This window comes from Rhinoraja longicauda, chromosome 40 (genome assembly GCF_053455715.1).
Source record: "Rhinoraja longicauda isolate Sanriku21f chromosome 40, sRhiLon1.1, whole genome shotgun sequence".
NCBI lineage: Eukaryota > Metazoa > Chordata > Chondrichthyes > Rajiformes > Arhynchobatidae > Rhinoraja > Rhinoraja longicauda.
In genome coordinates, this window is record NC_135992.1 from 11,470,825 (window position 1) to 11,486,028 (window position 15,204).

At 47.5% G+C, this 15,204-nt stretch overlaps 2 protein-coding genes and 1 pseudogene across 8 annotated transcripts in view; 1 reads left to right on the forward strand and 2 right to left on the reverse strand.

The window, feature by feature from the left end:
• Positions 1-15,204, reverse strand: part of LOC144611345 (ferritin heavy chain-like) — a 131,307-nt gene that overhangs the window by 22,773 nt on the left and 93,330 nt on the right. The window lies entirely within an intron of this gene.
• Positions 391-1,130, reverse strand: LOC144611287 (cold-inducible RNA-binding protein B pseudogene; annotated as a pseudogene).
• Positions 4,177-15,204, forward strand: part of LOC144611342 (receptor-type tyrosine-protein phosphatase H-like) — a 60,961-nt gene continuing 49,933 nt past the window's right edge. For all 6 annotated transcript variants that reach the window (XM_078430406.1, XM_078430401.1, XM_078430402.1 and 3 more), the window contains exons 1-4: positions 4,177-4,316; positions 8,462-8,489; positions 11,777-12,055; positions 14,777-15,055. In XM_078430406.1, the coding sequence (XP_078286532.1) occupies positions 4,248-4,316; positions 8,462-8,489; positions 11,777-12,055; positions 14,777-15,055 (655 nt within the window). In that variant the 5' untranslated portion in view covers positions 4,177-4,247. The remainder of the gene's footprint in view (positions 4,317-8,461; positions 8,490-11,776; positions 12,056-14,776; positions 15,056-15,204) is intronic.

The following is a 15,204-nucleotide window of genomic DNA, read 5'->3' on the forward strand; positions in this document are numbered from 1 at the left end:
TCCACTTTTTAATATTCCCACTTTTTGCAAACACAGTTTCGTACAAAACATGTGTGTGTTCAGCTTTCCGTCAAAACTAAAATGCCCAAAATTAAAGGAGCCGCCCTCCCACCACGTGCCCGAATTTTCAGCAACGGGAGACCCCGCAGGATCACTGCGCCACGCAACCCGCGCCCACCCAACCCCCACCACGTCCCCACCGCCGGCCTCCGCCCGCTCGATCCAAAGTAAGGGGGTTCGATTCTGACCACTTTTTTTTTTTCAATTCCATTTTTTAATATTCCCACTTTTTGCAGTTTCGTACAAAACATGTGTGTTGGGGAGGGAGGGGGAGAGGCGGGGGGGAGGGGGAGAGGCGGGGGGGGGGGGAGGGGGAGAGGCGGGGGGGGGGGGGAGGGGGAGAGGCGGGGGGGGGGGGGAGGGGGAGGAGGAGGGGAGGGGGGAGCAGGGGGCGGGGGGAGCAGGGGGCGGTCGCCGCCGGGGACAGTCCGTCAGAGGGAGGGAGGGAGGCCTTTATCTAACAGGCCTCGTGGACCGGGACTCTGCGCCTCCCCGCTCCCCCTGCAGGGGAATGACTAGGGAGAGGAAATGGGGCCTCGGAGACGAGGCCGGGCACAGTCATAGCTTCGGTCATTGGTACGTGTTGCGGCCTTGGTAGCCGCCGCCGCCTCGGGACTGAGAGTAGCCGCCGCCTCTGCCCCGGTCGTAGTCCCGCCGGTAGCCGCCGCCTCCGCCCTGAGAGTAGCCGCCGCCTCCGCCCTGAGAGTAGCCGCCGCCGCCGCCGCCGCCCGATTTCCTGTCGGCGTGATCCACGCGGATGTCGCGGCCGTCCAGGGACTTGCCGTTCATGGCCTCCATGGCGCCGCGGGCATCGCGCGGGTTCTCGAAGGTGATGAAGCCGAAACCTCGGGACATGTTGGTATCTCGGTCCTTGATGACGCGGACCTCGGAGATCTGCCCGTACTTGCAGAACGCCTGTTCCAGGGTCTGCTCGTCCGTCTCAAAATTGAGGCCGCCGACGAATAACTTTCCTTCATCAGACATCTTAGATGTTCGCGGCCTGTCTTCCCTCTGCTGTTAACTCGGCGGCTGCTGCTCGTTTCTGACCACGAGTGCCGTCTGTACGCCGTTTGTACGTGACCTGCGTGGGTTGTTTCCGGTTACCTCCCACACTCCAAAGACGTGCAGGTTGATTGGTCCAATTTTTTTTTCAATATAATTGTAAACTGTCGCTGGGTGTGTGCAGGATAGTGTTACCGTGCGGGGATCGCTGGATAGCGCGGACTCGATGGGCCGAAGGGCCTGTTTCCGCGCTGTATTCGAGCAACAGAATTGGGCCATTTGACCAGAACAAGGGGCCACAGTTTAAGAATAAGGAGTAGGCCATTTAGAACTGAGATGAGGAAAAACTTTTGCGTTTGACAGGTTAGAATGGGATTTTTTAATTTAAAGTATTAGAGAAGTACGGATTGGGAAATGGTTTCATTAACTGTGTAAAAGTTCTTTATAAACAACCTAAAGCCAAAGTGGTGACAAATGGCCAATCTTCTCAATCATTTAATTTGGAAAGATCTAGTAGACAGGGATGTCCCTTGTCACTGGCTTTATTTGTATTGGCCATTGAACCTCTGGCAGAGCTAATAAGATCAGATTTAGACATTGAAGGATTTAAAGTTAATCAGGAAAATCACAAAATTACTTTATTTGCAGATGATGTTTTAATTTGTCTTACTAAACCATTGGAATCCTTAAGAAAATTATATTTCAGACTGGAAGAATATGGGAAAGTATCAGGATACAAAATTAATAAAGATAAAACTGAAATAATGCCTCTTTCTGAAGGTAATTATGATCAATGTAAAAGAGAAAGTCAGTTTAAATGGCAAAAAGAAGGCATGAAGTACCTAGGGGTTAAAGTAGATAATAAGTTAAATAATCTGTATAAACTAAATTATAAAACACTAATTAAAAAAATTGAGGAGGACTTGAAGAAATGGATGAATCTTCCAATTACATTGCTAGGGAGAGTGAACTGTATTAAGATGAATATTTTTCCGAGGTTACAGTATTTATTCCAAAAACTGCCTATACCTTTACCAAATAAATTTTTTCAAGAATTGAATAAAATTGTGAGAAATTTTCTTTGTAAAGGTAAAATGCCAAGAGTGTCTATGGAAAAATTAACATGGAAATTTGAATTAGGTGGACTGCAATTACCAAATTTTAAAAATTACCATCTGGCAGCACAAATGAGTTTTATTTCATCCTTTTATCAAGAGGGTGGAAAAACAGCATGGGTTAAAATTGAAATGGATAAAATAAAAGAACTAAATAAAAGAACTATGCCCAGAATAATTTATCTATAAATGGGAAGCGAAGCTATTAGTTAAGGATCAAGAGTCACCTTTGCTAAAACATTTAATTAATATATTGTTGAAAACAGTTAAAGCTAATGATAAAAGATTTTTTTCTAACAGCTAAAACTCCATTAGTAAAAAATAGATTACTGCCGTTTGCTTGGAATAATCAAATATTACAAGTCTGGGAACAGAAGGGTATTAAACATATGGGAGATTGCTACGAAGGAAAGAATTTTTTGACATTTTCTCAATTGAGAAACAAATATCAAATTCCAGGGAATAGTATTTTTTTCTATTATCAATCACAATCTTTTTTAAGGGAAAAGTTAGGTAATTCAATGTATTTAGTTCAAATTAAAGGAATTGAATCCCTGATTCAGGGCAAGGGAACTAAAAAAATTATATCTTCAATGTATAAATTGTTACAAAAATCTAGTCCAAAGACAGGAATTCAAAAATCAAGACAAAGATGGGAAACAGATCTGAATATTAGCATTGATGAACCAAGTTGGGAAAGATTGTGTTTAGAAAGTATGAAAAATACTATTAATGTGAGATATAGTTTAGTACAATACAATTTTTTACATCAACTATATTTAACTCCGAAAAAATTAAACAATTTAAATCCAAATTTACCTGAAATTTGTTTTAGATGTAACCAGGATGTGGGTACTTTTTTACACTCCACATGGGCATGTCCTAAGGTAACTCCTTTTTGGAAAGACCTAAAAAACTTTTTGGAACAATTGATGAATAAGACCATATCATTGGATTCAAGGTTGTTTTTATTGGGAGATACTAAAGGAATATTACCAAGATTAATTTTAGATAAATATCAGGAAAGATTTCTCAAAATAGCAATAGCAATAGCATAAAAATGTGTGGCAGTCACTTGGAAAGATCACAATGAAATAAGAATTGCAAGATGGTATGCAGAAATGCGTAGTTGTATCCCATTAGAAAAAGCTAATTATAATCTGAGAGATAAATATGATTTCTTCTTGAAACTTTGGAACCCATTCACTTTAAAACTAGGATTAAGAATTGTAAATATTTAAGTTTAGGATTGTTACCGTGCGGGGATCGCTGGACAGCGCGGACTCGAAGGGCCTGTATCTCTAAACTAAAAGTTCATATGTTCGAGCAACAGAATTGGGCCATTTAACCAGAACCAGGGGCCACAGTTTAAGAATAAGGGGTAGGCCATTTAGAACTGAGATGAGGAAAAACTTTTTCAGTCACAGAGTTGTGAATCTGTGGAATTCTCTGCCTCAGAAGGCAGTGGAGGCCAATTTTCTGAATGCATTCAAGAGAGAGCTGGATAGAGCTCTTAAGGATAGCGGAGTCAGGGGGTATGGGGAGAAGGCAGGAACGGGTTACTGATTGAGAATGATCAGCCATGATCACATTGAATGGCGGTGCTGGCTCGAAGGGCCGAATGGCCTCCTCCTGCACCTATTTTTTATGTTTCTATGTTTAATTCTGCTCCTAACACGTATGAACTTGCAAAATCACAGCTAGTGATACACTGTGGGATTCAGTGCTGGGTCGAGCTCTCTGCCACCTCTGTGCATGGAGGAACACACCTGAGACCCAAAGATAATTTGCTGAGACCGGCATGCAGTGGTTCCTTAAACAGAATACTTGTTCGTAGGCTGCAGGTAAAGCAAACCAGTCGGTGAACTGACTCTCGCTTTCACTTCCTCAGTGGGATGGGCCACACAGGCACACAGCCAAAGTCACGATAACGTTATTGTGGGCTCAATCATTAAGCGGAGATTGTGAAACAGAATGAGATGATTGACAACCAAAAAGGCCAGAGGGAAGTTGATGGCGACTGCCGGCAGAGTTCACCAGGTGGCTGAGGCTTTGATGCGGTGGTCTTGAATGGAAGCTGGCATGATGAGTCCCTTTAAACGCTGGCTGCTGGTGTCTCTGTTACTGATCTTCACTTTGGTGAGACCTGCCATCTATAGTCACGTTATTGAGAGCTGTGGTGTAATGTAACCTTCTCTTGTGGGTGACGGCACTTTGTTCTATTTTAAATAATTACTAGACCAAGTGGACCCGATGGGCCCAAACCTGCATTGGTGCAGCACCCTCTCCCCCCCCCCACCCCCCCCTCCCCTCCCCCCCCACCCCCCCCCTCCCCCTCCCCTCCCCCCTTCCCCCCACCTCCCACCCCTCTCCTCCCACCACTCCCCCTTCCCCCTCTCTTCCCCACCCCTTCCCCCCCACTCGATCCCCTTCAAGCCCCCTTCCCCCCAACTCCATCCCCCTCAACCCCCCTTATCCTCCCTCCTCCCGCCTCTCTCCACCCCCTCCCTCCCTCCCTCCCTCCCTCCCTCCCCAGGAGATAGATTTAAACTTTAAAATGTGAATAACTTAAAAAATATAACACCGATTTCAATGAAACTTCTTCCATTCGTACCAAAGGGACGACGGTGAGCAAGGTGGGCCGAAAATTGTTACGCTATCGTGTACCGTTCAGGAACAAACAAACGAGTGTTTTAATATATAGATTATTTTAGGGGGGGGGGAGATGAAATTAATGTTTTTTTTATTCCCCAGAAAAGAGATGGTGTGAGTGTAGCACCACAGAGAGGGAGCAAAGACAAGATGGTGTGATAGTGTATGGTGAGGGTTACAGAGAAGGTGGTGTAGGGGGGATAGCATTACAGTGAGTGAATGGTAACAGTGAGCTGGAGTTACGGTGAAGGATGTTTTAACCAAAGGAGAGATTACAGCAGGTTGGGAGGGAGTTGACAGGGACCTGGGTAACACGGTGGCGCAGCGGTAGAGTTGCTGCCTTACAGCGAATGCAGCGCCGGAGACTCAGGTTCGATCCTGACTACGGGCGCCGTCTGTACGGAGTTTGTACGTTCTCCCCGTGACCTGCGTGGGTTTTCTCCGAGATCTTCGGTTTCCTCCCACACTCCAAAGACGTACAGGTATGTAGGTTAATTGGCTGGGCAAATGTAAAAAAAAAAATGTCCCTAGTGTGTGTAGGATAGTGTTAATGTGCGGGGATCGCTGGGCGGCGTGGGCCGAAGGGCCTGTTTCCGCGCTGAGTGTTAGAGTGTGCAGGAGGGAACCATAGAGGCTGGTTTATACTGAAGACAGAGCCTCAAAGATAAACACAAAATGCTGGAGTCACTCAGCGGGTCAGGCAGCATTCACTGGAGAGAAGGAATGGGTGACGTTTTGGGTCGAGACCCTTCTTCAGACTGATGTCAGGGAGATGCGTAGATAAGGAAGTGTAAGGTGTGAAAACAGGACAAAGGGAACGGGGATCAAGGGACATGTAGAATAGGTCATTGTTAGCTGGGAGAAGGTAACAACAACAACACAAACAGAGATAAAATGTAAATGTCAATGCAAAGCAGCGATACAATGTAGTCAGAGACAGTAAGACTGGTCAGAGAACTGGGAAAGGGGAGGGATGGAGAGGGAGGGAAAGCAAGTGTTACTTGAAGTTAGAGAAGTCAATGTTCATACCGCTGGGGTGTAAGCTGCCCAAGCGAAATATGAGGTGCTGTTCCTCCAATTTGCGCTGGGCCTCACTCTGACATTGGAGGAGGCCCAGGACAGAAAGGTCAGTGTGGGAATGGGAGGGGGAGTTGAAGTGCTGAGCCACCGGGAGATCAGGCAGGTCTAGGCGGACTGAGCGGAGGTGTTCAGCGAAACGATCGCCGAGCCTGCGCTTGGTCTCGCCGATGTACGGGAGTCCACACCTGGAACAGCGGATACAGTAGATGAGGTTGGCGGAGGTGCAAGTGTTACAGTGATGGGGCTGTTAAAATGCAAGTGTCAGGAGAGGGGGTATGTAGAGTGAGGCCTTGCCTCACTGAGGGGGTTTCTTACATCGACAGAGGGGTGGGGGGGATCAGAGTGAGGGAGTGATAAGGTAAAACAAGTGTCACCTCATGCAGTGCACAGAATGCAGAGAGCTGTGGAGAGATCATGCTGTGGGCGGCACGGTGGTGCAGTGGTAGAGTTGCTGTGTGTGCTGCCTCACAGCGCCAGGGACCCGGGTTCCATCCCGACTATGGGTGCCGTCTGTACGGAGTCTGTACCTTCTCCCCGTGACCTGCGTGGGTTTCCTCCCACACTCCAAAGACGTGCAGGTTTGTAGGTTAATTGGCTTGGTATAAATGTAAATTATCCCTAGTGTGTGTAGGATAGTGTTAGTGTGCGGGGATCGCTGGTCGGTAGGGTGGAAAATAGGAGAGGGGGTGAAAATAATGAAGGAAGTTTCTGTGATAAGATGGAGTCCAAAGTTAATCTCTTTAGGCACTGCGGGAGAGAAGGAATTGAACGCTAGTTAATCATTCCCGATCTGCCTGAAGAAATGTAAATAGAGGATATTTCTTTGTCTGAGGGAGGGTCTTGACTCGAAACGTCACCCATTCCTTCTCCCCAGAGATGCTGCCTGTCCCGCTGAGTTACTCCAGCATTTTGTGTCTACCTTCGAGGAAAAAAAGACATATTTTTGTTGCAAATCGCAGGACATTCCAATGAAGATTTTATTGTTTTTAATGTTGTCCCGATTGCAAAGGGGAAAATGAAACAGACACTGGGACACACACACACAGCAGGAACCCAGAGAATGCAATGTGATTCCCCCCCTACATCAAAAATCTTCTCACCCACCTCTCTAACTCCAGGTCCCTCAGGTCGGCCAACTTGGGGCTACTCACTATCCTGCGGTCTAGGCTTAAGTTCAGGGGTGACCGCGCTTTTGCGGTTGCAGCTCCTAGACTGTGGAACGGCATCCCTCTCCCCATCAGAACTGCCCCCTCCATCGACTCCTTTAAGTCCAGGCTCAAAACCTATTTCTACTCCCTAGCGTTTGAGGCTCATTGAGGAGGCGCTGTGAACTGTTTTGTATGTGCTGTTATGTTTGTGTGCTACTGTATGTTTCATTTTTTTTCCTTAGTACCTAATCAGATGTACAGCACTTTGGTCAACGTGGGTTGTTTTTAAATGTGCTATACAAATAAAATTGACTTGACTTGACTTGATAACAAGCAGCAAATCTGTTTTGTGTGGGAAGGAACTGCAGATGCTGGTTTATACCGAAGATAAGACACAAAGTGCTGGAGTAGCTCAGCGGGTCAGGCAACATCTCTGGAGAAAGAAAGATGGGTGGCAATTGGGATCGGAACCCTTCTTCAAGCTAATCTGTTTTGGCTTGGCTGAGCGACCCGGGATACAGGCAGAATCACCCAGCTCCACTTTAAGATTGCACCAAGGGATCTACAACGTCCAACGACCAGAGGTGTCAGGGGTTACGGGGAGAAGGCAGACGGGGTCTCAAGTCAATTTCTCATCTGTGAGAGAGAGAGAGAGAGAGAGAGAGCAGAAAATTAGCAGAAGATAGACACAAAAAGCTGGAGTAACTCAGCAGGGTAGGCAGCATCTCTGGAGAGAAGGAATGGGTGACGTTTCGGGTCAAGACCCTTCTTCAGAATGGATTTAGCGTTCAACCTTCTGTGGTGGGACCAACTTGATGTCCTCCTGAAAAGGTAACAACCTGCTGGAGTCATCACTCAGCAGAACACTCAAGCACTTTAGCCACTGAGTTACTCCAGAGCTTTGTGTCTTTTTAAAATATCAACCAGCACTTACAGTTCCTTGTTTCACCTGGGGGAAATTGGAGTCGGGAGGGTGGGAGATGAGTAGAACGACGAGGGAAAGGTTCAGTGTGAGGGAACAGTGGGTGATTTATGGGCTGCAATGTTCATTATCGTCATCAGGTCATAAGTGATGGGAGCAGAATTAGGCCATTCGGCCCATCGAGTCTACTCCGCCATTCAATCATGGCTGATCTATCTCTCCCTCCTAACCCCATTCTCCTGCCTTCTCCCCACAGGTTTGTAGGTTAATTGGCTTCGGCAAAATTGTAAATTGTCCCGTGTGTGTGTGTGTGTGTGTGTAGGATAGTGTTAGCGTGCGGGGATCGCAGGTCAGGGCGGACTCGGTGGGCTGAAGGGCCTGTTTCCATGCTGTATCTCTAAACTAAACTGAAATACTCCGTTGATATGATATCAAGGATCATTATGGAATTTTCTCACAAATTATGTTTCTTTCTTCAACAGGAAATTGCTTGCAGTCAAAATGGCACAGGTAGGAACCACAGTTCTTAAATCCAATGAATTCTTATGAATCCAATTCCATGTGCTGGACTGTGCAGCTGAATTGAAAATAGAAATTGTAGGAAAGGGAAATAGAGTCAACATTTCAGGCATTTGGGCGGCACGGTGGCGCAGCGGTAGAGTTGCTGCCTTACAGCGCTTACAGCGCCAGAGACCCGGGTTCGATCCTGACTACGGGCGCTGTCTGTACGGAGTTTGTACGTTCTCCCTGTGACCTGCGTGGGTTTTCTCCGAGATCTCCAGTTTCTTTCCCACACTCCAAAGACGTCCAGGTTTTGTAGGTTAATTGGCTTGGTATAAATGTAAAACAATTGTCTCGAGTGTGTGTAGGATAGTGTTAGTGTGCGGGGATCGCTGGTCAGTGCCGGCTTGGTGGGCCTGTTTTCTCGCGGCATCTCTAAACTAAACAAAAGTCTAAACTAAAAGAAGGTGAGGAAAATTATTTCCCGACCAAAGGGAGGCAGGGCTCCAGAATTCATGACTAGAAAGGGTGGTAGAGGCAACAAGCCATTGCCATATGTAAAAAGCTACAAATAACAAATGTCCAGCTCTAACCTACTGGAGTTTAGGAATAGATCGGGTAGACGCACAGAGCCTCTTGCCCAGAGTAGGGGAATCGAGGACATAGGTTCAAGGTGAAGGGGAAAAGATGTAACAGGTTTAATAAGCACACCTGGAGTACTGTGTGCAGTTTTGGTCTCCAAATTTGAGGAAGGACATTCTTGCTATTGAGGAAGTGCAGCGTAGGTTCACCAGGTTAATTCCCGGAATGGCGGGATTGTCGTATGTTGAAAGACTGGAGCGACTGGGCTTGAATACACAGGAATTTAGAAGGATGAGAGGGGATCTTATAGAAACATATAAGATTATTAACGGATTGGACACGCTAAAGGCAGGAAACATGTTCCCAATGTTGGGGGAGTCCAGAATGTTGGGGCCACAGTTTAAGAATAAGGGGTAGGCCATTTAGAATGGAGATGAGGAAAACCTTTTTCAGTCAGAGAGTTGTAAATCTGTGGAATTTTCTGCCTCAGAAGGCAGTGGAGGCCAATTCTTTGGATGCTTTCAAGAGAGAGTTGGATAGAGCTCTTAATGATAGCAGAGGCAGGGGGTATGGGGAGAGGGCAGGAACGGGGTACTGATTGTGGATGATCAGCCATGATCACATTGAATGGCGGTGCTGGCTCGAAGGGCCAAATGGCCTACTCCTGCACCTATTGTCTATTGAATCTGTGCGGGTAACTTGTTCACACAGGGGTTGGTGGGTGTATGGAACAAGCTGCCAGAGGAGGTTGTTGAGGCTGGGACTATCCCAACGTTTAGACAGGTACATGGATAGGACAGGTTTGGAGGGATATCGGCCAAACGCAGGTAGGTGGGACTAGTGTAGCTGGGACATGTTGGCCGGTGTGGGCAAGTTGGGCCGCAGGGCCAGTTTCCACACTGTATCACTCTATGACTCTAAGATGGGGGTGGGGGGGGAGGTAATCTAAACACCCATTTTAGGCAGCGTTGATAAGGTGGATCACGTGACCCACTTCTCGTCCATAAATCTCTACAGACTCATGATCTACGAAAGAGTAAACAAAGAGCAGGAAGAACAGTGACTAAAAAAACCACTTGTTGGAAAGGAAGGGATTTTTTTCAATGCATTGACTTTCGACCGCTAAGCTGATAATTATGTAAATATGAGTGTGCTGAGGGAAATCATAACATTTGAAATGCCGCCAACTCACCTTTGTCCCTTTACCACGTTCCACAGATTTGCCCTTCAGTTGTCCTTCCCTCATTGCACCACTAAAGGCCATGTCGCGAACGTTTGATCTCTCAGCCACACAGTCCCAGCGCTCCATTTCCCCCTGGGCTCCTGCAATCTATGCATCCCCACAAGCACATCGACATTCCCCTTCCACTTACCCAGGTTGAGGAGTCATGTGCCGTGACCGGTTGACATTCCAACGCATCTTAAGGTTGCTCCGCCAAATTAGAGTACCAAGCGGAGATTTCGTCACAGAAGGTCATAAGGTTATGAGTGATAGGGGCAGAATTAGGCCATTCGGCCCATCGAGGCTACTCCGCCATTCCATCATGGCTGATCTATCTCTCCCTCCCAACCCCTTTCCCCTGCCTTCTCCCCGTAACCCCTGACACCCGTACTAATCAAAAGAATCTATCTACCTCTGCCTTAAAATATATCCACTGACTTGGCCTCCAAAGCCTTCTGTGGCAAAGAATTCCACAGATTCGCCACCCTCTGACTAAAGAAGTTCCTCCTCACCTCCTTCCTAAAAGAACGTCCTTTAATTCTGGGGCTGTGACCTCTCGTCCCAGACTCTGCCACTAGTGGAAACATCCTCTCCACATCCACTCTATCCAGGCCTTTCGCTATTTCCCCAATGCTCCTGCAATGTATGCTTCCTCAAAAGCCCATCAACATTCCCGTTCCGTTCTTTAGCCACTTATCCAGGTTAAGGAGTAACGTACAGTTAGGGTTGACAACTGTCCCGTATTAGCCGGGACATTCTGTATTTTGGGCTACGTTTGTTTGTCCTGTAGGGGACTGCCCATGTCCCGTATTAGTAGGGTTGCCAACTTCCTCATTCCCAAATAAGGGACAAAGCGTGACGTCGCCGCCCCGCGCCCCACGTGACCTCACCCGCCCGGGCCGGGAGCAAGTGGCCGCTGGCTGGGTGAGGTCACGTGGGGGCGCGGGGTGGCGACGTCACCCTCTGTCCCGTATTTGGGAGTGAGGAAGTTGGCAACCCTACGTACAGTAACCAGCTGACATTCCAACCTATCTGCAGGTTGTGGCAGGAAATCAGAGCACCAAGCGGAAACCTACCCAGTCACAGAGAGAAAGTGTACACAGACAGAACCTGAGATCAGGAATGAATTGTTTGAGAGGCAATGTCACTAACTCCTTGATTTTTAGTTTCGTTTAGAGATTCAGCGCGGAAGCAGCACATCATTTTTTATATAAACTAGACCAAGTGGACCCAAACCACTCCTGCATTGGTGTAGCACCCTCCCCTCCCTCCCGGTGGGCCGAAGGGCCTGTTTCCTGCCCCGTATCTCTAAGCTAAGCTGAACTGAAATTGTCGCAGTGTTCTGTACCCCACGCCCCTGTGGGGATGAAGGGGGTTTCACTTGGCCTATCCCTCGAACTCTCTTTCCGTGGCCATTGAAGTGAACCCATAATGCAAGCAGCCCCCCACTAACTAACCCTCTCCCCTTCTCCCTCTGCCTCTCTCGTAACAGACCCCTCTCCAGTGACTGGACTGTCTGTGGTGAACAGGACAACACGGTCGTTGTGGATTGAATGGACGTCACCGACTGACCCAAGAGCCTCTAATTACACCTACAACGTCACAGTCACTAATGTTGCCGGCGGTGCTGGTTGGACCAATATCACGAGTAAAGACGAGACAGCGTTCACAGCGACAGGGCTGCATCCTGGGGATCAATACCAGCTGTCGGTGAAGTCAGTCACACCTGAGGGCGCACTGAGCACACCTGAGGAGGTGACAAACACCATAAGTAAGTATAAGAAAATAACTGCAGATGCTGGTACAAATCGAAGGTATTTACTCACAAAATGCTGGAGTAACTCAGCAGGTCAGGCAGCATCTCAGGAGAGAAGGAATGGGTGACGTTTCGGGTCGAGACCCTTCTTCAGACTGATGTCAGAGGGGCAGGACAAAGGAAGGATATAGGTGGAGACAGGAAGATAGAGGGAGATCTGGGAAGGAGGAGGGGAAGAGAGGGACAGAGGAACTATCTAAAGTTGGAGAAGTCGATGTCCATACCACTGGGCTGCAAGCTGCCCAAGCGCAATATAAGGTGCTGTTCCTCCAATTTCCGGTGGGCCTCACTATGGCACTGGAGGATGCCCATGACAGAAAGGTCAGACTGGGAATGGGAGGGGGAGTTGAAGTGCTCGGCCACCGGGAGACCAGTTTGGCCAACGCGGACCGAGCGCATGTGTTGAGCGAAGCGATCACCGAGCCTGCGCTTGGTTTCTCCGATGTAAATAAGTTGACATTTGGAGCACCGGATGCAATAGATTAGGTTGGAGGAGGTGCAGGTGAACCTCTGTCTCACCTGGAAAGTAACTCCTGAAGTAACTCCACAAGTAAGTAACTCCTGAAGATACAGTAACTGCTCCAATGCCCCCCTCAGTTCCACGTCCATTGCAGGAAATATTTGCATCAACCTGACGGTAGTAGTTTGCATTTCCCAGGCAGCACTTTGACGTTTCCGAATGAAACCAGCATTTCATTCAGCATTAAGATCCAGAGCCATCTTTAACAGAGTCTACATTTAAAAGCACACTCACACAGAGCTGCAGTCACCCAGTGCACCCAGTTGCTTTTAGACACACAATGCTGGAGTAACTCAGCGGCTCAGGCAGCATAGAAACACAGAAAAATAGAAAATAGGTGCTGGAGGAGGCTATTTGGCCCTTCGAGCCAGCACCGCCATTCATTGTGATCACGGCTGATCATCCACAATCAATAACCTGTGCCTGCCTTCTCCCCATATCCCTTGATTCCACTAGCCCCTAGAGCTCTATCTAACTCTCTTTTAAATTCATCCAGTGAATTGGCCTCCACCGCCTTCTACATAGAAACATATTAAATAGGTGCAGGAGTAGGCCATTCGGTCATTCGAGCCTGCACCGCCATTCAATATGATCATGACTGATCATCCAACTCAGTATCCCGTACCTGCCTTCTCTCCATACCCCCTGATCCCTTTAGCCACAAGGGCCACATCTAACTCCCTCTTAAATATAGCCAATGAACTGGCCTCAACTACCTTCTGTGGCAGAGAATTCCACAGATTCACCACTCTCTGTGTGAAAAAAAACTTTCTCATCTCGGTCCTAAAAGATTTCCCCCTTATCCTTAAACTGTGACCCCTTGTTCTGGACTTCCCCAACATCGAGAACAATCTTCCTGCATCTAGACTGTCCAACCCCTTAACCTCACATTTATCCACATTATAGTGCATTTGCCATGCATTTGCCCACTCACCTAACCTATCCAAGTTACGTTGCAGCCTCCTAGCATCCTCCTCACAGCTAACACTGCCCCCCAGCTTCGTGTCATACACAAACTTGGAGATGTTGCATTCAATTCCCTTGTCCAAATCATTAATATATATCTGTGGCAGAGAATTCCACAAATTCACAACTCTATGGGTCAAAAACTTTCTTCTCACCTTCTCACCTCAGTTTCTTATCACTTCAGTTTTAAATGGACAGCATCTCTGAAGAAAAATAACAGGTGACGTTTCGAGTCGAGACCGTTCTTCCTTCATCCATTTAGATTTAGATTTTTTGGATTTATCATATCATATCATATCATATCATATATCTACAGCCGGAAACAGGCCTTTTCGGCCCTCCAAGTCCGTGCCGCCCAGTGATCCCCGTACATTAACACTATCCTACACCCACTAGGGACAATTTTTACATTTACCCAGCCAATTAACCTACATACCTTTAGATTTAGAGATACAGCTTTGGTAAAATTGTGAATTGTCCTTAGTGTGTAGAATAGCGTTAGTGTGCTGGGATCGCTGGTCAGCATGGACTCAGTGGGCTGAAGGGCCTGTTTCTGTGAAGTATCTCTTGAACTCTAAAACATCTAAAGCTGCAGATGCTGGAATCCAGAGCAAAATACAGAGTGCTGGAGGAACTCAATGGGTGAGGGAGCTTCCATGGAGGGACTGGACAATCAATGTTATGGGTCTGGATCCTTCTTCAAACATTAATCGGAAGAAGAATCCCCACCTTAAATATTGTGTGTCCATTTCCTCTCCGCAGATGCTGCCCGACCCATTGGGTTCTTCCAGCAGGAGATAGACACAAAAAGGTGGAGTAACTCAGCGAGTCAGACAGCACCTCTGGAGAAAAGGAATAGGTGACATTTCGGGTCGAGACCCAACCTGAAACGTCACCTATTCCTTCTCCCCAGAGATGCTGCCTGACCCACTGAGTTACTCCAGCACTTTGTGTCTATCTTCGGTTTAAACCAGCACCTGCAGTTCCTTCCTACACATGTTGCTTTGAATTGTTTTCATTGTTTTTTTTAAGGTGGTATGTTTTTTCCCACTGATGGCGGAGTCACTGATAATCCAGACCAGTCGGCCAATGTTCACCACACGTGTTGTGCTGGACACACGGCTCAAGGGCACTCGAGATTCATGGGCGCTTCACACAATCTAACCCTCCCTCTGCCTCTCTCGTAACAGACCCCTCTCCAGTGACTGGACTGTCTGTGGTGAACAGGACAACACGGTCGTTAAGGATTGAATGGACGCCACCGACTGACACAAGAGCCTCTAATTACACCTACAAGATCACAGTCACTAATGTTGCCGGCGGTGCTGGTTGGACCAATATCACGAGTAAAGGCGAGACCGCGTTCACAGCGACAGGGCTGAATCCTGGGGATCAATACCAGCTGTCGGTGCAGTCAGTCACACCTGAGAACACACTGAGCACACCTGAGCAGGTGACAAACACCACAAGTAAGTAACTCCTGAAGATACAGTAACTGCTCCAATGCCCCCCTCAGTTCCACGTCCATTGCAGGAGATATTTGCATCATCCTGACTGTAGTAGTTTGCATTTCCCAGGCAGCACTTTGACGGTTCCGAATGAAACCAGCATTTCATTC